The sequence below is a fragment of the Strix uralensis genome, chromosome 4, assembly GCF_047716275.1.
Source record: "Strix uralensis isolate ZFMK-TIS-50842 chromosome 4, bStrUra1, whole genome shotgun sequence".
Classification (NCBI taxonomy): domain Eukaryota; kingdom Metazoa; phylum Chordata; class Aves; order Strigiformes; family Strigidae; genus Strix; species Strix uralensis.
Window position 1 is genome coordinate 93,628,681 of NC_133975.1, and position 24,970 is coordinate 93,653,650.

Below are 24,970 nucleotides of genomic sequence, written 5' to 3' on the forward strand. Positions count from 1 at the left end.
CAGCCCATACAAGTTAGTGGGGAAGAACAGTCTTCAAAGGAAGCTTGTAACGTGTCAGTGTGCTCTCTTATTGTAGTCAAGACATGAAATCAGGTTTGTAGACTAAGTATGTTTCTTAACTCGATGCTCAAGGACCCTTGCTGGCAACAGGAGCAAAAAGCTGAATAGAGAACAAATGAGCAGTAAGTCATTGACGGAGACAGCGCTGAGATATGCAAACATACTACAAGAAAAGCAGAAACTCATTAATTTGCTTATGTATCATGGATAAGAAAAAAGGTAACAGAGTGCATACCAGACCCCTTCTTGACAGGTGTCTTCCTGTTTGGGGATTTGCACCCAGTAGGCAAACGGGTAACATGAGCTGTCAGGTGTGGTGCTCCACCTCTGAGGGGGAAGGTGGTTGTGGAGCAGGATCAGGGAGGTTACCTTACCTCTGTACTTGGCACTAGCACAGCCGTTAATGGAAAACTTCAGATAGTTCTGGTGCTCACTGTTCAAAAACGTTGTTAAAAACTTGGGAAAGGGTCCAGGGGAGAAGCACAAGAGGAATTAAAGGCCTGGGAAAAGTGCTTTGTAGTCAGATATGCTTTCAGGGACACAATTTATTAAAAACTTCAGAAAGTGAAGCAACTATTTCACTGCAGTGACTAAGTAGCTTTTTGGGGAGAAGAGATGTCTTCATTATCAACCATAACACCAGCTTCAATACCAGAAGGTGATTCTGACAAAGTCAGACCAGAAACAAGGAATAACTTTTGGGCATATTACTACTTTACGGGTGACAGTAACTTTTTTAAAGGTTACAGTAGATTTTTTATGCCAGGTATTTTAAAATTGGATACTTTCCTGTAAGATGTACAGTTGTAAAGAGGATTTGAGGCAGGAAAGCTGTATGTAAGCAGACTGCACCAAAGGACCACCACAACCTCTTGCTGCACAGGTCAGCATGTTGGACAACAGTCTCCATCCCTCCTCTGCCCAGCCACTGTCAGCCCTCTCCTCCTGGGAACATGCGCTGCCCTTACAGTTCAAGGACTCACAACAAGATTTGTGAGCCTTTACACCTGTGTTATTTACTGCTGGGGACACACAGCTTCAGTGTCTAAGCTGGTCACTGTCAGCTCCCACTGGGCACAACATGGTGCCCAGGCACACCAAAATTGTGACAAAGCAAGTTTCTGAAAGCAGCAAACAAAGGCGCAATGACAAGCTCATTTTGAAAGGCTTTTTGCTGCGTTTTTTGTTGGGTTTTTCTAACAGTTTCAAGTGGTGTCTTTTCAACTTCTAGGCATGTGTCATCTGCGAGTACATCTTACAGCTCTCTAAGAAAGCCACTCACTGTGTCAAGGACCCGACACTCTTTGGAGCTCTAAAATCCTACTTAAAGAAAACAAATCTGTAATGCGATATCCATGTAGCAATGATGTAAATGATGAATAAATGATGCTACAATGCAAAACTATGAATTCCATTTTAAAATATCTAGTTTTCTGACTCTATGTTTTCTACTTGACAAAAGAAACAAACTTTGATGAACATGCCACTGTCCAATTCATTAGTTTCAGTAACCACAGCCCTGAATAGCCTTGTGATTGAAATTTTATCAGAATACAGTAACTGTTATTTCTCTTCCATGGCTACTACTGTTCCCATAGAAAGCTTACCTGTTACTGTGTCTCTGGTAGGAGAAAAATTTAGACACCATTCAATAAAATAACACTGGACATTTGGCAAATATCTCATTTGCTAAAACGTGTGGTTTTCAGTCAAAAATTCAGGAAATAGGAATGAAATTTACTCAATACTTAGGGCAAAGGTAAAATATCAAAAAAGAAAAACCCATCAGAAATTATTCACTCAAGTGAATTTGACAATGATTCTGGCATCAACCAGTAAACAACCAAGTTTCCAAAAAAAACAAACCAAAAACCACAAGGAAAAAAAAAATGCAATCCTATCCACAATAAAAATAGGTACAAAAATCACAGAATAAGACTTTCTATGCAATACAACACAAAACCCCACAATAGTTAGATGTAAAACCTTCCATTGCTACAGACATACATTACTGTTCTTGTCAGTCTATGTTATGTTCCTTTTTTTTTTTTTATGTGAATATAATTAGCTTTTCACATTAACCAACTTCTCCAAGTTTCTTGCATGTTTTATTACTCATTTCTGGGTAAGAGTTAATCTGCAATCCTGACCATACTGTGGAAGTATCTGCATTGAGAAAATTCTCATTGTGCAAGTGACCTTGTAATGGAGCAGAATCCTGAGACTCTCTTCTTGCAAAGCATGCAGCCATCAAATAGAATTAACTGAATGAAGACCTAATTGCTTAGTTTTATTTCTCTGCAGGACCAAAATATAATTTTCTTCCCTGCATGTGGTAGTGAATCATACATCAAAAATATCCAAGCTCATCAATTCACACCATACTCAAAACAAATCCATGGGAAACCAGCATGCAATTTTGAGAGATTTATCCCCACAGAAAAAAAAAAGTTAAAGAAAACATGCAAATGTGTATTATTTATAATGATGGATATGTAAGGAAAGCCTGAGAGGTTTTTCATTTTCCTGTTTGCCATTTCTGATGGAAGCCGTATCTACGGCACTCTTAGGCGCTATGTAGTGCAAATACATAACAGACCAAAGAGCTGAGTATTCCTACTGCAACAGACAGAATAAAAAAAGTTATTCATCAACTGTTCAGGTAACACAGCATGTCCACCCTAGCACTACGTCAACCCCCTTCAGCTACAGCATCTCCTAGAGACGTACGCTAACTGTCCCCAGTGTGGCTTTTAGCAACTGTGATTTCTGACTGGTACACTATTTATGGCTTGTAAAAAAAGCTGTGGCACTATGTAATTCTTTCTACTATTTAAAGTGAAAAAACAAAACCAACCCTTCCTTTTCACCCCGCCCCCAAGAGTTACATTAATGGTAACTTCAGTTTTGTAACTGGAATATGTCATGCACAGAACCCACCATTCACCTATCAAACCTAAGGTATGTGTAAAAGAATAGAAAACGATTCATGAGACTGGATTTACAGTTACTAAGATTAACTTCTGCATTTCATTAGAGGAACACATTGATTAAAGTCAGGAAATTTAAACTCTGGAATAAAATGTTGTGTTTTGCAATATAAGCCCTTTAATTAAAATGCAAGTAAGAATCTGCTCAATAAATAATACCCTGAAAATTACTTTGACTAAAGCAGCCAAAGAACGATAGATAAGAATGAATAGAATATATGCACGGAATAATGAGGCAGATGCATTCACCGAATAATGAGAGGGATCTATTTTTCTAATGGCTGGAATATCATTGAATTAAAGCAACAGATCCAAAGTAAGGGTTCTCAAATTACACTCAAAGATTTGCTCTTTCACATTGCTATTGATTACCATTGGGCACTTATATATCACTGCTTTTGCAGAACCTCAAGGTAAAAACAGTTTGTCTAAGGCTCAGAACTCCACACACGCCTCAGTGGGTATGTGGCTTCTCAGGCACAGCGGGAGCAAAGTTGCTCTGCTGTGTATTTGATGCTTAGCAGCCCACAGGAATGTTGGAGGCAGGGCAGAAACAAAGCAAGAGGTGTGAAAAAACAAACCTCTGTTGGTAGAGCCTTCACCACGCAACTCCCAGGTTGCTATGAAGTGGAGACAGGAGAGGTGAAGTATTGCAGCTCAAGTGCAGTCTGCTCAACATGAACATACAAAAATCAAAGCCACGCAGTACTTATAATTAATCTCTGCTCTTTTGCTGTGTCATTCAGATCTGGAAACAAACTTTTGTAATAATGCGGCGCTTTTAAAGATAGCAAGATGAATGCAGAAAAGCATTAATCATTCATTCCTATGAATTTCTACAGGCATTGAAATATTGTTGACTTTACTTTTTAATGCTTTATTCATTAGCCACAATATTCCATCAGCTAAATGCTGTGTTTCAGAATAAAACTGCAGTCAGCAACAAGAATGCTCTTAATATGTAATGTTTTTTGTTATTGTGGCTGAATTAGCAATTCATCTAAACACTGGAGTTCAGCAGGTAATTTATCATCAAATCTGTCTCTATTCCAGCTTTTAGTCTCTACCGAAAGACTGAAAAGGCCTAAAAGCAATTCTTGAAAAAAATAAAAAAATTAAACCATTTTTAATAGACCTGTTTTGTTCAAGGCTCATAGCTTTCATTTGATGCCTTCCAGCCCAGTAATTTTTATGCTCATATTCTTCAGCAAGAGAAATTTTAATTTTGTGTTGTTCTAACTTCTGCCCAGGTGGCTGGAAGGTCTTCTTTGTTTCATCTTCCCTTTTGAAAACATCTCTGGTGACTAGGAAGAGCAAAGTCACTGCAGAACCATTTGCTGATTTTGGAGATTTTTCATTTTATTTTTATTGCACAGGAACATCCGTGTTAGCACAATGATTATTTAAGCTTCCAATTATTTAAGATTCTGATCTTCACTTGACAGATGCACAAGTTCAAATCCAGCAAGGACAAGGAGGATCAGGATGGACCTTCACAATTCTAATGTAAGAAAGTTAAATGCCTCATAATATTCAGGGCTTTTAGAGAGCACTTGAGAGGCCATTTTGCTGACTCAAGACTAAAGCCTCAGGATGTGTTTCATAAGCATTCTCAGTGGCCGAAGCCAAATTTTACTGTGCCCACTGCTGTGATGTGCTTTTCCTCCAGTGTTTTCCACCTCAGGTATGAGTGCTGTCATATGATAGTACATGATTAAGTAAAACGTCCAATTTTGGTAATTTTTAAAGCGATGCTTAATTTCATGTAGTCATTTAGGATTTATCACATAATGTGTTCACACATTATTAAGGGATGCCTAAGCTTCATGTGATGTACAAGCACACTCATGCAGAGATGAGTGGTGCAGATAAGAACAGAGAACTATGAACGAGACACATGGAAGTGGCATCAACAGTCAGCTCTGAAAACCATCCTTCCCCTCAAGGCTTAGAGTAGCTGTGGAGTCACACATACCGCAGTGCTGGGTTCATGCCACACAGCTAGGGAGGGCCACTGCTGTGGAACGAGCCACACACAAAACGCCCCACACAAACTACACCTGAGCTGGGAGAGCACAGTACAAACCGAGTGTGGCTTGTGATGGAGATGAAGCTGCGTGAACTGAACTATAGCTTGGTTGCAGCAGAGGGCAGTGACACACAAACGCTAGCAGCCCTCATTCTGCATAGCACCTACAAATGCAGAAGCCCATCCTTGTTTATTTCTAGCATACAACACTTAGCACTCTTAGGCTGCTTCTTCAGAAAAATTTTACAGAATTTCACAGAATCATCTAGGTTGGAAAGGACCTTGAAGATCATCCAGTCCAACTGTTAACCTAGCACTGACAGTTCCCAACTACACCATATCCCTCAGCACTATGTCAACCTGCCTCTTGAACACCTCCAGGGATGGGGACCCCACCACCTCCCTGGGCAGCCCATTCCAACGCCTAACAACCCGTTCTGTAAAGAAATGCTTCCTAATATCCAGTCTAAACCTTCCCTGGCGCAACTTGAGGCCATTACCTCTTGTCCTATCGCTTGTTACTTGGTTAAAGAGACTCATCCCCACCTCTCTGCAACCTCCTTTCAGGTAGTTGTAGAGGGCGATGAGGTCTCCCCGCAGCCTCCTCTTCTCCAGACTAAACACCCCCAGTTCCCTCAGCCGCTCCTCGTACAACATGTGCTCCAGACCCTGCACCAGCTTCGTTGCCCTTCTCTGGACATGCTCAAGTGATTGAATGTCCTTTTTGTAGTGAGGGGCCCAAAACAAACACAGTAATCGAGGTGTGGCCTCACCAGTGCCGACTACAGGGGTAAGATCACTTCCCTGTCCCTGCTGGCCACGCTATTTCTGATACAAGTCAGGATGCCATTGGCCTTCTTGGCCACCTGGGCACACTGCTGGCTCATGTTCAGCTGGCTGTCAATCAACACCCCCAGGTCCCTCTCTGACTGGCAGCTCTCCGGCCACTCCTCCCCAAGCCTGTAGCGCTGCTGGGGGTTGTTGTGGCCCAAGTACAGCATCTGGCATTTGGCCTTATTGAACCTCATACAGTTGGCCTTAGCCCATCGCTCCAGCCTGTCCAGATCTCTCTGCAGAGCCTCCCTACCCTCGAGCAGATCAACACTCCCACCCAACTTGGTGTCATCTGCATGCTCCTTATGTGTATTTAAGTGTATGCATGTGCATAGAGATATATATTGAACATTCACTGTTTAAAATACTAATTCTGGATGCTTTCTCTTATTTCTTTGACAACCATATCCTAATTCAATTGATCTTATTATCCCTGTTGTCCTCTGGAAATCAAATCCTTTAAACTTTTGCTTCTCTTGCATCTTGAAAACAGGCAAAGAATTGCTACACTTCAGAGCGCTGAGTTTTGTCTTTCCCTCCTCCATACTTCTCACCCTGTGAAAGGTAGGAAGCTGGATGCAGTTAAGAGAACAAGGGAGGGAGGAGGGTGCTGTGGATGAAGACAGCATAACTCTTCGGCTCCTTAACTGGGTTAATTTGTCTCCTGGCATGGGAATAGAGAGCTTAAGAGAAAGCTACAGGAAAAAAAATATGCAAGGCATGTGCTCCTCGTGTAATAGCTGACTTGTCTAATGCTATGCAATTCACAGCAGCTTTGAAATACTAGATTAAAAGGTCTAACAACCTTCTTATTGAGGGATGGACGGATTACATTTCCACTGAGTGTAATTTGAAGAAGAGATGCATAAAAGAAGAAAATCTAAGTTGTGATGAAGAAGCCCAGTCTTGACTTGAATTAGTTTAAATTCAGCTTGCTCAGAGCAATTGATTTTTGATGAGAAATAAATGGATTTGTATGCTCAACCTGTGTTTGCAAGCTAGTTTCCACCACACAATTGCACAACTGTCGAATTTACTGTGTGGCATCTGCTGTACATAAATGTGGAAATCCATCAGAAATTATACAGTACTACATATGTATATATAAATATATGCCAATTTTGACCCATGAGCATGTTTCTTTGTATCATTTACAAATCAGTAATCACCCAAACTTAGTCTGGATACTGATTTAAGTTTTGGCAAAGTTTTATTTTGTCTTGTTTTGCTTGTTTTAACTAAATAGGGTCATTCATATTTATTGATTGAACTTGGTTTATATCTACTAACTTGGCCTGAAACACAGTCAGTAGCACATTTCAAGTCTCCTGTTTCTCAAAGCAAAACTGCAGAGGAAAGACAAAATTCAAAAAATTAAAAGAAAAAAAAGATCTACCTGGGCTAGAAGTTCAGACCCATACACTCGTTTTGACAAATGTTTCAGCTGTTCGGGTTCAGAGACTGGTGCTGTCCCAGATCTAGGCATGAGTTGTCTAGATCTAGAATGAAACTACCCAAATATTCCAGGAAATCTGTATCAGGCTCAGTCCTCCAGTTAAAACCCTGTGGGCAGGTGATGCAAGCAGCTGGACAGAAGTCAAATCCATTTGCAGCCAGCTTATGGAGTCTTTTGGTCCCAATTAAAGCAGTTTCTGCAAGGCACCAAGGCAAGTTCTACCCCTGAAAAAAAGTATTAAGAAAGTGAACATTGTGGCAAAGCACTTGGCCTCACACCCTGCGCTCCGGGTCCTGCTAGGTAATGGGTGCTAGCTCTCATCAGCATTGCCAGTCCTGGTCCTGCTCCCCACACCACAACCTCTTTCTTTGTACAGTTCCTCCGAACAGGGACCTTTCAAACCCCGGAGACAAGGAACTTGCTCTTCTCCCTTGCGCCTCTGGCTGCCACATCTGGATGGGAGATGAGTTTGAGCTCCTCTGAAGGGAAAAGGCAATGAATACCCTCACACTGACACCACGGGAGCTCATTTTGCAATGGGTGTATGAAATTCTCCAGCAGAACTTGTCTGTCCTGAATTATGCCTTCAGGTAATGCTATCAATAATAAAGTCTCGCTTTCCCAACACTATGGGATTTCCATATTCCAGCCAAATGCATTTTCTTAGAGCGAGTGACATTCTGCTGTGTTCTGGGACAACTCTATAGGCATTTGCCAAGACACATGCTGGCTCCTTCAGACAGAGACACACGGCAGTTTAAACTTGGTTTAGATCATGAGTCTCGAGTAACGACAGGCCATCTGGCACATTTCAGTAATACTGGCACTTTCTGCTCAGAGAAGTCCGGGACTTAAATAAGACAGACGTGGCAGGTCAGGAGTGAAATGCATTGGCAGGGCTGTGTGCGTGAAGCTTGCATGGCAGCACTTAACCTCAGCCAGTACAGCCGGGACATCACCCATCAATCTGTTCACAGCCGTACAGGCAGCTTTGGGAGCAGAATGAGAAGACAAGCAAGTGTCAGGGTGAGGGTCAGGAGCAATGTGTGAGCGAGGTGCCAGCCGGGGGACTGTGGCTGGAAGGAGCAGGTATCACTCAAAATGGAGCTGTGGGGACAGGCCTGGCTAGAGTCCGGGGTTATGGGTCAGCATGAAGCTGTATCAAAACCTGTCGGAAGGAGGGCAGAATGGTGCAAGGCTTGCAGACTGCACGCCTCCCTTGGGCTGCAGTAGCAGCATCCAAGTAGTCCCTTGGGATGCTGGTACAGAGGATCAGACAGTAACAAAGGACCAGGAGAAATCTGGAATGAGGTTAGGGGCGGGGGGGCAGATTGCAAAGTATGAAGGAGGCTTTTTGCACTGGAAAGCTCAGCTGTTGCAGCACTGGCTTCTTTTGGCAACGTTGTATAGGGCCAAGTCTGAATCACTGGGAGAAGAAAGTATACACATTTGGTCCTCCTACCAAACAGGAGGTTAGTTTTAAGATGCAGTTGTACAGAAATCAAAAAGAAGATTAGAAAGCCAGTTTTGTTGCTGGTTACTATAATGAGATGTTCTTACAACAGTCTGATGACTGGGAAAATAGATAATTGCTGATTTTATTTCATTTACAGAAACAAAATCATTACTGAAGAAAATGTTTTCTCACTAAAAAAGAAATGTGCAACTCCATTTATTGCAGCAACTGCCATCATGTGCCTTGGTTGATGACCCAGTCTGGGCATGGTCCACAGCACTTCTTAATACCTGCCCTCAGTCAGTTTTTCATTCCACACTCTAAACTTACCATTGGACAACGTCAGATATGTGCACACAGATGCCACACAGACTTTCATCTTACTTTCATTCTCTGTGGCTTGCCCATAAAAGTGAAGACTTAACCAAGAAGACACCAGTGTGATGTATCCTCCTTTGACTGACCTACTTTGAGCCAAAAGTCAGGGACGAGGATACACAAATCTACTTCTAATGCAGACTAAAACGTGCCTTTGGCACAGCATCCCCACACGGACTCATCATACATTCAAAAAAAGGTTTTTACATCCTTTTCCCAGATTCCTGTTGTCGAGAGAGGACCATTAATGGTAACTCCCTGAGGCTCCTTCTCCTTGTGTTACACAATGCCTCATTCACAACTTGGGCATCAAGACTGATGAAAGCAAAACAGAGATGAGTGGTTCTTTCTCTGGTATTCAAACTTTAAATCAAACACCCACTTTGCTGTACTATAAACAGAGCTGCCTGTTTAGAGCACCAAGGCGCTGCTGTAATGTTTCTTTTTCTTTAAGATTTTACATTTCTCCTGTGAGAAGCAATTACAATAGAAGTGTCAAGCAAAAATAAACCCCTGTTAATCACAGTCACTGTGAGACTGCCAAGTAAAACACATCTCAGCGTTGTTCTATTTTTCAGGTAGAAATAAAAAGTGTGTGAGAATGTCAGGGTCTAGAAATTAAGCTCTTCCTAAGAGGGGCTCCAAAGTTTTTGAAAACAGAAGCTCTTCTCTTGTGTTCATGACATTGAGTGGAATTATACAAGCACTAAACTTGACTATCCAATGATCATAAGAATAATTCAGGTTGGAAGGATTCTCTGGAGGTCATCTAGTCTAACCTCCATCCAAAGCAAGGCCAAATGCACAGTTAGGTCAGACTGCTCAGTTCAGCTGGGCTCAGGGGTTTCTGAACAGCTCCAAAATGCTGGTTCCACATCCTCTCCAGGCCACTGGGCCCATGCTCAGCTGCTCTGACCATAAACAACTTTCTTCCTAAATCTAGTTGGGACTTCTTTTCCTGCAACTTGTGCACATTGTCTGTTAGGTCTGACCCTGTCTTCTCTACAGCCTCTCATTCCCTTCAGCTTTCCCTTCTCCAGACTGAACAAAACCAGTGTCCTCAGTTTCCGCTCAAACACAGGGGCTCTTGCCTCTTCAAGTGTTCCAGCTCTTTACTCATCTATCACAAGTCCTGAAATCATACATAAATTAATTTTGCTACAAACAGGCAGGTCTATGCATCTGAAAGGAGAAATAAGAAATGGAGAAAACTTTGGGCCCTCATCTGAGCCATTATTTTCCCACACTTTTCAAACTCAAAGGCTTCATGCACTGCCCAGTGCATCACAAGGGAGCTGCCTTCAAATCACCTGAAGGGAATGGTGCTGAGCTTGTACCCCTCCAAATCTGAGGATTTTCTGTGATCTGTGGGAAAAGGTTTTGTTCTTATTTTATCTTCATCTTTTCACTATTCCCTGTGCTGTGAAAAAACAGCCATTTCAAGGTGATGCAATTGCAGCTGCTGTTCCAGAACAGCAGAGTGCAAGGGAGCATCTTCCGTTGTGCCAGGGAGCTGCCAAACAGGGTGGTACCTAAGAGTAAGTTTAATCAGTTCAAAGATGCTGTGAGGTCTCCCATTTCCTTTTTCTTTTGAGTAACAGGTGGTGGCTTGATGACTAGATCAATTGCTTAATCAATGCTATGAATATTAATAGGGATATCAGAAACCTGTTTTAGCTGAGACAATTTTAAGACATCCAGCCTGTGTGTTGCAGACTTGAGCTTATGGAGTAGGTTTTCAAATCAGATAAATGGTTATTTTCCCTAAGAACCTTCAAGAACAGTTAGTTCATACCCAATCCAACCATAACCTGAAATTTAGTAATGCAATTTCCCCATCTCATTCTAGATTCGTGTTTCTTTTCCACTGTAAAACCCTAATCCTGCAGCTGCCAGTTACACTGAGTCACCACCCTGAAATCAATTTCAGACAGAAGAGCCTGTTGCTCAGTAAAAAGGAATTAACTGGACTGACCCTCATTTAAGTAAAAACTTTATTCCAATTCCCTGCCTATCCCCAAGAACCCCGTAGATTTGTATTCCATTCCTGTAGCTTAAGTTGGACATTTTTTCCTGAGACAAGGATATCGAATCACGCTCCTGAACCAACACAGCCTCGAGCTCCACTCAATCCAACCATTTTCACAGTAAAGATATTTTTGAAGTGCTTCAGCTCAGATATGCTCCACCATGGGGAACTCTTTTTGCAATGGTTTAACACCAGCTGAATCGTCAGCATACCTGTTGACAAGATATATTTCCCCATTATTTTACAACAGTATAAAGACCCCAAGAGCAAGTAAGGCCCCTTTGAACTGCCAGTCGTCTCTCAGTTATTGGTGTTCTGTCTATATGTAACAATGCAACTTTTGCATTTTTAGTGATCATCTGAATTTTACTGCAGTGAAGTCACAGCCACAGAGAATGAAGTCCTTCACTTTTCAGAACAGGAGGAGAAACTTCCCTAAACAGACTTATCAGCGTGTGTATCTGGTCTGATTTGGAAAGAGACTCCGCAGGACAGAAAATTGTATTTACTTTACTGAGATACACAACATCATAAATTCTAAGTCACAGGAGTAGTTGGGTAATCTCATATAGGACAACAGTCTACTGGTAGAGAAAGGGAAAACGGTAGTTTTGTGCCACTGTAGTGAATACTACTATCAAGTTAGTGAAAACAGGTACCAGAAACTCAAATACAAATACTCCAAGCAATTTACATCACCCTGAATAATCTCATCATATATCAATGGCAAAGTTCTTTGTTGCACTGGAAGATATTCTGTCTGGAAATACATGTAGGAATGATTCTGTACTCTGACTCCCAGTTTCTGCACCATCCACACTCTTGTACATGCAGCTTTAATAAAGCAGCACGCATGCATAAAAGGTATTTCACATTCCTCTATCTGTGATCAAAGTCCAATAAGAGTATCTGGGTATGAGTGAGAAAACAGTTTCAACTTTCTTTCCTGAGCTCTTCCCTACGATTGACCTACCCCTATCACAGGGAATGACTGACTGGTGATACTGTGATAGTCACAAAAGCTACATGACATTTTGAATAACTCACCTCAAAGAAATAGAAATTCTTGCTTAATTAAACTGAATTAAGAAATCTTGGTTCAATACTTCACCCCGTAACAATGATGTGCAGGAAAAATAAGCAGAGGGGGACATTTTTTTCTTATGTTCCTTCTTTTTTGTGGCCTTAGTAGTCTGTTTGCTTAGAGCCAGCAAGTACCAGCTCATACTCTCTTCCCTGCTAACCAGGGTCCTTACCGGTGACGACGCTGGGGATTTTGGACAGAAAACTCTTGACGGTGCGGATGGGAACTCCACCTGTTTTGTCATCCTGCATTCTTGTAATGATGTCTTCAATCTGTCAAAAGGAAGGAAAGACTTAATGGTTTATGCAAAATGGTGACTGTAACATTTATATACCATGAGTGCTTTGGAGCCCTGCTTGTAGGATGGGCTTCAAATACACCATGTGAATTACTGCGCAAACACAGACCTAGAGACACAGCCTCCCAAATTTAACCCTGAGACTAGAAACCATGAGACAACATAGACCAGATTGGAAGATGGTGGTCAGATACTGACCATCCAACAGCAACTGTGCTTTTTTTGCTGACCAAGCCTGACAGAAAGCTGTTGTTTGGTCCACATGTGAATTGGGTTAGCCTCTCTACTGCAACCAGCTTAAGGAGCTTCCCATCCAGTCCACTTTCCCCTCTTCTCCCATATTCAGTTGAACCCTCAATACTGTGACCTTGGGAAGGTTTTCAATTTCCAAAGTGTCCCAGCCAGTCACCAACAGCCTACAGCTTGAGAAGAGCATGAGACAGAAAAACCGCGGGATTATTTCCCCTGCCTTGTGCTGCAGACTGGGATGGTGCGTGTCCGTGGTCGTCGTATGCAGTAAAAAAACAAAAGTAAAATATCATAGAGAAAAACTTAGATTTTCACAGCCAAGTTAACTTTTACTTCACAGGCACACACATAATCCATCAGATACAGCAAAATATACAGCCATCTTCAAAAGCCATGGCACTCAGAGGATCTGATTACTGGGGGAAGGAGCTTAATCCTCCTCCTGTTTACTCTAAAACAGGAAGGGATTTTTGCTCCTTTTGGGCTACTCCTCCTGCGTTTACTTGAAGGCAACGCCAGAGAGAACAAAAAGCTGAACATAAGCACAGTGCAGAAATTCGGTATCTCCAAAAACTCTCTTCAACTTAATAAGGTCTCAGAAGCCCAACAAAAATAAACCTGAAGCTGTTGGCTCTGTTAGCTCTAACAGTTGACAGCACAGATCTGCCTGCTGCTTCTGACAGGGGACTGAGGCTGACATTGGCCAGACAAGGAGCACAGCTCTGATTTTACCTAAAGATTTTCTCCTCACAGATGCTACAAAACACAACCTCAGCAGAGAGGTTACATGGTGAGAGCACGGCCCTCTCTCTCCTAAAGGTAGCCTGAGAGCTCAACCAGCTCTCCAAGTCTGGAAAGCCGGCTCCATTTAGATGTGCAAGTGAGTTTCTTTCACAGACTTAACACCTACATTTCAAAACAAGTTTAATTTCAAGTCTTCCCGAGGCGTTAAGACAACCTCCCTGCCAACTTCAGACACTGAATTTGATAACTGTGTTTTTAACCTCAGGCTATCACTTAACTGAACTGTTCGCACCTTGTTTATATATTATTTTTAAGTTAACACATGCCCTGAACAAATTCTCAGTGGGAATGAAGTCACAAAGATGAAAATATCCTGAGATATTTAATAGATTACGGGAGAGTTTGGTACCTACAGTTAATTTGCGATAGAATAATTCTAGTTTTCCCCCAACCCAAACACTATGAAAATTAATACCACCTTTTCCCCTTTACCTGAACTTTATGCAAGATTATTTGCTGATCAAAACAGTTTCTCCCAGTCAAAGGATACCTGGAGGAGGAACTGCTCCTCTCAGGCTGGACAAGAAGCATTTCACAGCACCTTGTGGTGTTGTTGAGAGGAGCCTGACAGCACCACCCATCACCAACCCAGACCTACGAGGCTACAGCATTCCTACACCAGACCTGCCAGGGGGACAGGACAGCTTGGTTGCCTGGTCAGCCAGACTAAGAACCACTTCAACAAGGCAATGAAAAAGTCTTTTTGTGACCAACTAGTTACGTGTCTTCATCCATATGCACTTGTAGCTGGCATCAGAGAGAGATTTTTTCCATGCATATTAGGAGGAAACTACCCTGGAACGTGTTATGAGTCTCATGTTGCCAGGAGCACTTAAGGGCTTTAAAAACTGTAAGCATAATTTTTGGTAAAATTGTTGTGTTCTCTTTTTCTATTTCAATGAAAAGTTCAGAATGAAAAATAAGCTAAAATAATTGTTTTGATGCAGGAAAATAAATTTCTTCCTCTTTTGCTCCCTGTAAGCTAAAGGAACACCAGACATGATTTATGTCATTATCACCCCAAGAAAAGTTCCATTTCAAGCAAAATAAACCTTTAATTATCTTAAAAGCAAAATATATTGTTTTTACCGAAACTATCCCCATTTCAAGCAACTGAGCAGGCACTGATGTCTCAAATGGGGCCATTAATTTGGGTTTCAGTCACAATCACAAAAGCCTACTGCAATTTTAAATCAAAATAAACAAAACTGCCTCCTTCCCAAAAGGCTCCTTCTTCCTCTTGTCTTCCAGCCTGACTACTTGCACTTTCTGCTCTCCTTATTTCTGAGCACTGGATGTTTCTTCTTTCCTTCCCTTTTACTCAGATGTCACATCTCCTTTCTCCCCTGTCCTCTCATCTGATCCAGACAGGACTACATATGTCATCCTCCTACACATGCCAGCATTTGCAGTCTGCTGCCCGAGAGCCCGCATGGTTACAGCCTCTGGCTGTGCATAGTCTTTCCAATCCCAACATGCTTTCCTTGTGCGCTCCAGCAAATTTCTACACTGCTCAAAGGGGACAGTATAGCCTACTCAAAAAAACTCTTAAAGTTATAATCGAGTTTTAAATAAAATATTAAAAAACTATATTTAGCATTCTATGTCAAGTTTTTGTTCAGTACACTGCAAAGAGATCTGACCCTTTGTACTAGCCTTTGTGTTTTGCATCCACCCAGCATTTGCAGATATTACCACCCTGGGTCCAAATTCCTGCCCAGCTATGGAAATGTTTCATGAAATAAGTGATACTGTGACAATGTGGAAAAAAGTGATTATTCGAGCTTCAAGTGTAGAGAAAAGCAAAGAGGGAACATCAAGCGTGAAGGTCACTTTCATCAAAGCTTTTCATCTTAACTTTTAAGAGAGCTACCTAGACACTTCATTGCTAATGATTCTCCCTTCAGTTTCTGCATGTCATTAAATATCCTTTAGGTTTCCCTATCTGGCAGGGAATAAGAGTCCCTGAAATAAAAAGTCCATTTCATCAGGCTAGGAAGCAGAAAGTAGTAATACTAAGCGTTCTTCACATTTATCACTCCTAAATGAGCAAGCTACAGTGAACTAACTTCTGCCTGGCAAAAGTCATGGTAAGAACAGGCAACATTTTTTTTTCCTATTATGGGGGTCACTGCTATTTCAATCTGGTCTGATTTTGCATCAGTAAAGGGAACCATTACTCTTCCCTCCAAGTGGATTCTGGGTCAATATCTCCCTGAGAAAAGCCAGAGCAATTTATGTATCTGCTGCCACTGTTAGCTACACATTGTAATGTATGCCTAACAAATGAGATCTGTCTTTCTTCCTGACTGGTTGCTGACAACTCTGCTCCCTACATTTGTCCAGAATGATTTTATTTCACATTACCCCACTTTCAATGCATTGAAAAGGGCTTTTGGCTTCAGGAACACATTATTAACGGAGACAGGACTCTACAGCAGCTAGTTTATGAGAGTTTACCAACATATTCTGTTACACAGAACGTGTTGGGGATTTAATGTATATGTGGGATTTGTTGGTATTCATTAGACCTTCTTCTTTACCACTATCAGCACTTTTGCTGGCCTAAGGAGGGTGAAGGCACACAGTAGAAGACCTTGAATTTCTGTCTGTCAGAGCTGAGATGTCTGTCACTGGGAGATGAGAAGTCCCTTCTCTGAGGCAGGGGAAAATAAAATATTTGTTGATGTGTTATAAGTAAGTCATTAATAGAACAACAAATATAGAACAATAGAACAACAAATATAACCATCACAGTCTGGCAACTTTGGGTCAGTACTGCACAATATTCCTAGTGTTACCATTATATGGGGGAAAACAACTCTCAACTTTGCAGTAGCTTCTCCTTCTCCCAGAACCAAAATAAAGCAGGGATCCAGACTGCAGCACATTAGTATGCACAGTCTTGCTGAGGCCTGGAAGCACCCTGCTTATGGTTGAGGCTGACCTTAGAAGCAACATGCTGAGGGAACGGCAAGTAACACACAAAAAAGGAAAGCCAACAGCTTCCACCTCCCACAACCCCATCCCTGGACACCAACAGCTTACTGGAGCTACCTGGCTGAACCTGTTTAACTGCAACTGAGCGATTACTACATAATGATGTCAGACGCCATCACAGTCCCATTTTGCCAGCTCATTTTTGTGAGCTAGTGAGGGAAATGGTGCCTTTTTTATATTCTAGCCTCCGAGTTAGCTGTACATACTTCCTCGGACTCAGTGGGAAAGGTCCTACTGCCTATTTCTGAATATTTTGGTAGGCACCAGGTTCCTGTCTGATTACTCTCAGGAGGTACCCTACTCTTGGGGATTCCTGTCACCAGCTAACCTGTGGCTAGGGAGTCTCTGAGCATCACTCATCAACGCCAACATTAAACGTATAGGGTTAGATAGACAGCCCTGTGAGATGCCAAATATCCTCTTCACAGATGAGAGCTCTCATGAATATTGGTGGAGCTGGATAATACATGGAGGAAAGGATCAGTCTGTTTTCAGCTAGCATGATGGCAACAATAAATACATCTGATCTTTTACTCTTGACTGAAATATAGGTTTAAAATAGACCACTTCTCACGTTGCCAACCCCTACGGGTTCCACAAGCGCCTCTGACCAGCATTCTGACACTACCAGCATGACTGCCTTCTGCAACGTGCTGACTCCTGCCATGCAGCCCCACACACGGACAGACAAGGAAAGTTAATTTGACAAGATGTCTGAAGCCAACTTGCTTCACCAGTCCAGACAATTTGACTCTGCTCAAACACAGGAAGAGGAGACTGAAAAAGAAAAAAAAAAAAAAAAAGGCTAATACACCTCTCTTCAGCACCCCCGTGGGAGAAAGGACAACCTTGCCTCTGAGACAGCGCTGCAAAGCAGCACAGCAGCACTGCCAGAGAAATGCGGCGTGACCTTCAGCAGACAGCTTCATCTGTCTCTGCCCAAGTCTCCCCTCCTGTATAATGGAGATAATACTGAACCACACAGGGGCAGTGAAACTTAATTCAAAGATGTCAGAGAAGGACTTGGAGTGCCTCGGATAGTGGATGCTACACAACTATGAAAGATATGCTCCCCATCTCCAACAACATTTCACAATCCCAACAACGGCAACAAAACCAAAGCACAGCAGAGCACTGATGCATCAGCTGCAGGGCCATTTGGCTGCTTCCCACATGACTAACTTCCAACGATGGCTGGGGACAGGGACACTGATGGAACTTGTCCTCTTCCCGATGGAGCTTTTATCTCTGCTCCTTTTTACATTTCAGAGCTTATTTCAGATAAAGGCAGTGTATACCACACAGCTCCCTCATGCTTGAGTGTGTTTCAGGGAAGAAAGAAAATAACAACTATGTTCTTCGAATGTTTATTGGGAGGGTGAAACAGAGCTAATAATATCACCTTGAAACTGATAACATGCTTTAGTGTTTATATATCTCTGTTGTGAAAAGGAGGGTACCAGTGAAAGAACAACTACCAAGGCATGATTATTTGCATACTGCTGCTAATCTAGCTAGAGCTTCACAAAGTGAGTACCTACTCAGCAAGTCATCACATGGAGGGACAGGTTTCACCACATCAATTGAATTAACCAAAACCATGCTTACGGAAAAAACTGTGACACTTGTTATTCAGCGGCTGAGGTGCAACACCAGAGTCTGGAGAGTACCAGACAGCAGCTTTTTGATCAGTCCACGCCTCCCCTAACACAGCCTACGGCAGCAGCTCTGCACAGCACCCCTGGCTCGGGCCTGAGCTGCGCTATAAGAAAATGTAGTCATGGAAAATGAGAGCTGGAGCTATTCCCCTCAGGCAGTATATGCACAGTTGGAAAACAGGATTTAATATTCAGCAGAAAAACAAAGCTTAGCAAATTAATTCAGCAAACAGAGATTCTCCAAATGAGCTGAACTAATGCAATTTTCTCCCTCCTCAAAATCAAGCTTTTTAGTCCATCAGTGTCAACAGTTAAAAACAAGACATCAATGCACCAGTGTTATGCAAACTCAGTTTTTCATTAAAAGCATTTTGACAGACAACTTTCAATGAACTCAAATTCTACATGAGCTATAAGTGCTTAAAAGAGGAAGCTATTTTGGCATGTTAGAAAGCTGTGTAAAATACTAAAAGTGAACTCTTGTTTACTGATTGTGCAACTGTAATTACAGTTAGCAAATGCCTGAGACTGTTGCATTTTATGGCATAACAGAAGTTTCTTGTGAATAGAGGGGTGCATTTTTTCCCCCTGCTTTCTACAGTTATGGTAAAGACGTCAGATATATGCATGTAATCAGCTTGAGAGATCTTACACCATTTAGAGCATGGCCATTCTAATTAGAAACCTTCTCAGGTTAGCTGCAAATCGGACCAAATATTTACTTTTCTCCTAAGCAGAAGTGTTAAGCTTTTTATGACTGTAGGAAAGTATCATAAATACCCAGTGAAGACAATGTGAATTTTAAAATAAAGCATTCCAATGGAAACAAAATGGCCCTAGAATTATCACTGAGGTGTGATACAAGTCACATTTTGGTGAAAGAAATTATACCCTTACTGCCATACAGTATGTATTGAATAGGGGTGGCTTTTGTGCGACTTATGAATTAAGCAAACACATATGCAAACCTATGCACAGATACACACATAAGTGCACAGATTGTTTCAGCTAGGAAAACTGTAGAGTGGAATAATCTATAAACTGTTTCTCAGTGTGCAATCTGAATTGAAGGAACCCCTTTGAGGAAAAAAGGAAGAAGTTCAGTCCCTCTGTCCCCTAAAGCGTGCTGCTAAGGCAGCATCTGGGCTGTTGGTGTTGCCAGCACTGAGCCTCCCAGACCATTTTTCACAGGTCACCAGTCACCTAGTACTAACTACTTCTGACCATGCCATCCTCAGCAAAATTTGAATGGATAATCCTGAAGTGCTCCGCAATGACTATCTGCAGATTGAAGACCAAGTCAAAACAGAGCAGCAGCATGGGTTGAAATATGAAGGAATAAAGTTACAGTAGGAAATCTAGAGCTGCACTTACAGTCTCCTTATGTCAATAACCAAGAGGGGCTTGGGGGGAGCACGAAAGCATGTGCTTTCTTTTGAGAAGCTTTTACTGAAGTCACCGACTGCAGGGACTGACTGCATTCTGCTGCCTCACACTCCAGCCAGGGTCCGACGCACAAGTTGCTGTGGAAACGGTAGAGATTTTCTTTTCTGTTGCATCACTGCACCAAATGTAAAACTACGCAGGTCTCCAGATTGCTCATACAGTGGTGAATGAGAAGGAGTGGAGCAGATGTGCCTACCACAGCCCGCACGGGGACTATCATAGAAGGAGTAAACTCCGTACATTACATGGTCGAGCCTCTTTGCATGCCCGCTCCCATGTGGGCATGCACAGTTGGGCCCCTTGCCACTCCCACCACAAGCAGGGCACCAGGGTGAAGCCCATTAACCCAACCTCAGGAATGCCCAGAAGCAAAGCCATGACCCAGCTTCCATCTAAAATAATGCTGCACAAACTGCTTGAATTGGCAAGTGCCAAAAGTAAGCGAGTTTAGTTCAACAGCTTTGATTTTACTAGTGTTTCTTTTGGAGTTAGCTCCCACACCTTGAATTTCACTTTGAGTTCTGGCCATCAACTAATCATTCTCACACAAGACAAAATTACACTGAAACCTGGTTTTGTGCTGGAACAACTGAGAAAGCTCCAGGAATCTTAAATCCTCCACCAACACTGGGCTGAGTCTCCAATTTGTAACATGATTTGAGGCCAGTTTTTCAAGTCTGATTAGAAGTAGTACAGAAGAGTTTTAGTATTACACTAGATTACATGAAATAATCAATAATCCTAGCCTGTGGGGGTCGATGCATGACCTGGCATGAGAAAGCAGCACCTCTCTCTCCTCCACAATGCTGAACTGCAGTTTGAGAAACACAGTACTTGGCAGAGGAAGTTCACTTTCCTCTGGAGCATCAAATACAAAGCACTTCCAGACAGAAAAATGCTGGACTTTGGTGGGTCACCAATCTGTTCCCACACAGGAACTTGCAGCTGCCCAAATCTTAATAAAAATGAAGAGCTGGTAATGAACTGCACCCAAACCACTTCAAACCATATCCACAAACCCAAGCAGACTCCCACTTGCAGTTTCCCAAAGCTGGGAAACGGACAATATTTTCAAGGCTCATCATCCTTCTCCTAAGCTGGAAACACAGAGCTGCCACCTCCCACCCCACCTGCCTTCAACACAAGGCTGGGGAGGAAAGGACCATCCAGCCACCTCCTTCACAGCACCACTGGCATGTGAAAATGAGCCTTCCCATGTAACAGGGTGGGAAAGGCCATTCCTGGGTCTGGCAGAAAATAAGTTACTTTGAAGATTGATGATTAGGTGTAAAAAGACAAGTTGTTCCTCATGAGTGACTTTTTCTCCCCGCTGCTACAAAATGCAGTAACTGCTACATGATTAATCTGAAATATTTTGCTAAGTATATTACTTATTGAAATGAAGTACAGAAGCATAAATATTAAGCAGATAAGAAGTGGGGATGGAGTTGGTGGATGCCCAATAAGAGTTTTGGCATTCCTGCTGCTGTCTTGAAAAATCTGAGTAATTATGAACAGGGAATGTCATTGTATCACCTCAAACACTAAAGAGGACTGTGGTTCTCACTTTTTTTAAAGCAAACCAGATTTTCTACCCCACTAGCAGATCTTCAACAGGGAGTAAACTCTGCAGTTGAGGGGGAAAAAAAAAATGCTGCTTTCCTGACCATATTGTGCATGCAGAGGAAGAAAACAGAAAGAAAGTAACTCCCATTTAAAGTGACTATTTTCTGTTTAAAACTGTAAGGCCTAAATTTGCACTTGGATTTAGGCCCCATGCCTGAGGGAAGATTTGTGTTCATACCTTTGTGAAAGGGTAGAAAGGTATTTGTAGTGAAAAAGGAGGACACATGGAGCATAAGACAAGACCTTTACACTGTGGACTTCTTGTTCAATCTGAGCTTCAGCAAAGCACTATCAGCTGCAGGCAAAATCAGATGAAACTGTGTAGTATGAACTTGAGAATATTATGATTTAGTAAGAAATGCAGTGTACCATTGTTTTCTATTAATTTTGCTAAGCTTCATAAACACACTCCTAACTTCTCCCACACTAATGAAGCTACTTGGAGCCATTCAGAAGACAGTTCATAAGCTATTTCTAGTATGAGATACAAAAGTTTGGTTTTGTTGTTCGCTGCAGGAAAGCTGTACCACAGGCTCTGAATCTCTACCGTTACCTTCCCTAATGAATTGGTGAGGGAAACTATCCAGCACATCCTGTCTTTCTGTTTTGGTAGCTGATGGGCTCCTGTGGCTTAGCTAAAATAAATTATGCAGAAATATGTACGCACACACCAAATGTTTCTCTTCAAAACAACAAAAAAGTGGGGCTTCAGGAATTGTTTTTTCTGCCCTTTTTTTTAAGCATTCCTCTGTGTATATAATACTGTGGCACATAATACAGTGTGACAGGTCATTTCATGCATCATTTAACTCTTTGCACTGCAAAGTGCCATACCACAATAAAGATCAGATACACCCCCCTCACCCCCCCAAATGCTGTGAAGTAGATGCAAAGCAGAGCAGTTTATAAATTATGGGAAAAAGAGGAAACCCTATTCATGACTTAAAGACGTTGTATTTTGTTTCTGTCCCCCTCCATGTGATAGCGTTACCTTGCAATTTTTTTTTTGTTAGACATAAAACTAAAAAATTACTTAAAATTATAAAAGCAAAAACACAGGAAAAAAACTCCGCAAATTTTCCACCCAGGATTAAAAGGTATCACTACAAAAGGAAATGTTATTTTCATTTGAATTTCAAATCAGAAAGAAGAAAGAGGCCTTGTGAAGATTTGTTTGTTGGAGAGTGAAAGAATGCAGATTTGGATTTTTTGTTTCATATCTCTACAACTCTTTTCTCCATATTGCTTTTTAATGCCTTTTAAATACATATATCAAAAAATCGATAGTGTTATGACCACAAAAATGTACCAGATTACAGTGTTGGAAACTGAAGACCTTAGTTTAGCCCATGAAGAGACTAAGCTGAAGTGCTTAGCACTGTAAGACTTTCTGTACAAGCACTGGGGAAGAGTTCCAGACAAAAGGCAGTGATGGGAAGAGCTGGTCTATCTATCCACACCATATCCAAAACACTCTGCAAAGTACAGATACCGGTTTTTTTAGTGAGTTGATAAGGTTTGGTCATTTAGCAATTACAGAAAAAACATTTTTCAAGTATCTACTTCACTCTCTGTTAGTGAGCAGCAGTAAAAGTATTAGAGAAAATTTAAAATAAATCAAACCACATCTGATACTGTCTGACCAAAGTAATCTTAATTTAGGAATTAATTTATTCAAATACACTAAGGTATGCCAGTTTGCATAACATAGGAGTTCCGAAGCCTCTAACTGAGCCACTCAATTGCTTTGGCCCTTGATTTTGTTAGCAGCTGTTGCTAGAATGAAAAAAACCCAAACCTCACAGATTGCTAAATGGAAGGCAAGAATTAAAAATGCACATATAATTCTTATAACATGATCATCATTACTGTTCATTAACATTTTCATGCACTGCAACTACCATTTATTATTCTAAGACTGACTGGTGCTTTCCCTTTGGCAAAGCAAATGTTGCAAATCAAACAGTAGTTTTAAGTTCTGCCGTGACTCAATTACTGTCCTCACCATGGGTGAAGTCATTTACTTCAATGCTGATTTTATGATTTATTCAGTTGTTCTACTACTGTTAGCTCTGTCCTTTGGTAGCAACAATACTGTCTATTTATTAAGAGGAATACTTAAATAAGACAATTTATAGCAACACTTAAAAAAATAATAAGTTTCCTTGTTCATATAAAAAGAAATGTCAAATTCTTTTTCCCACAACAAAGTTTTCTCTCTGCCAATAATGAATCAAGGAACACATCGCTTGAGCTAAGCTTATTGCTGTTAATAGAAATGATGCCATGTCTGCTTTGCTTTCAAATCTCAGCATCAAACTGCTGTTTGATTCAGCTCTGGCATTTAATGTGTTTAATGCCCAAATGGGGCTCTACTGTTCCTTTTAACCCTCTATTTTACAATATATAAAAGAGTCAGAGATGCCCCAACTCTGCAGAACAGAAGTGCACTTTGGTTGAGCAGAAAGAGCTACAACTTCTGTGAACCCTGCTGGAGACACCAATTTTAAAGACTTCTACCTCTTGACACCTCACCAGTATTTTTTTTTTAATTCGGGGGGGTGGGGGGGTGGGGTGAGGAAAGAGTTACCTGTAGAATGGAAGTTAGAAATCCTACCAAGATATTGTTTACTTTTGGTAGCTTATTGCTATCTTCTCTACAGGGGCGTGTGTAAGAGACAACCGAAGACACCGTTCACAATGAAGAATCATCCAGCAAGAGCACAAGGTGCTCTCGCCTGCCTCTCCTGACAGCAGACAACACAAGAACCTGCCTCTGGCCCTTTAAACAGCTAACTTGCTGGTTTATTCACTGAGAAAGGACAGAACAGAACAGAAGGAACGGACACTGCATCCTGTGCATCCTGTGGCCACAGCTGGGTGGCTGTTTCAACATGTGAACATACCAAATGAGAGCAAATGAGGTACCTCCAGAGAATGAAATAACTACTCTTACCTTTTTTTATATTGTAGTCATGTGGTATCTGTATCCATACAGAGGTTTTTTTTTTTTTCTTTTAAATGCATAAAGTATGAGCTCCAAAACATAAATAGTAAATAATCCTTTTGCATGACACAGGTACTTTTTTCTCATGGATTTCATGTTCAATTAACTGTGTTTTCATGGTGTGGAAGGAGAACATCTAGCATAGGTAACAACACCATAAATGTATTAAATCTTATTACACATAAACAACTGGTTGTACAACATGGTCTTGATTTCCACTCTACCCTACTTTCTAAAGCAATGGTTTCTGCACTAGCATACTTTTGCTTGAAGAATACTGTTTGATTAAAAAAAAAAAAAAAGTTAAATGCCTATACATCTCAGTTATGTAAGTCTGCAAGAATGGTTAGCCAGCACATCTTTTCCACTACATTTTTAACTGCTTGATGCTGAAAGATGGAATTGTTAAATGCACAACTATGTGCAAGAGTAGATTTTTCTTAATTGTCAATGACAGGTGAGAGACAGATGGGTATTTGGTCACAGGTCATATCTAGCTAATGTACTGAAACAGAGTAACATACTAAGCAGCACACATAAATAACATGAGTTTTAAACACACAAGT

The 24,970-nt window shown here is 41.4% G+C and overlaps 1 protein-coding gene across 3 annotated transcripts in view; it reads right to left on the reverse strand.

The window, feature by feature from the left end:
- Window positions 1-24,970, reverse strand: part of RGS6 (regulator of G protein signaling 6) — a 288,338-nt gene that overhangs the window by 99,309 nt on the left and 164,059 nt on the right. For all 3 annotated transcript variants that reach the window (XM_074867962.1, XM_074867960.1, XM_074867961.1), the window contains exon 3: window positions 12,489-12,588. In XM_074867962.1, the coding sequence (XP_074724063.1) occupies window positions 12,489-12,588 (100 nt within the window). The remainder of the gene's footprint in view (window positions 1-12,488; window positions 12,589-24,970) is intronic.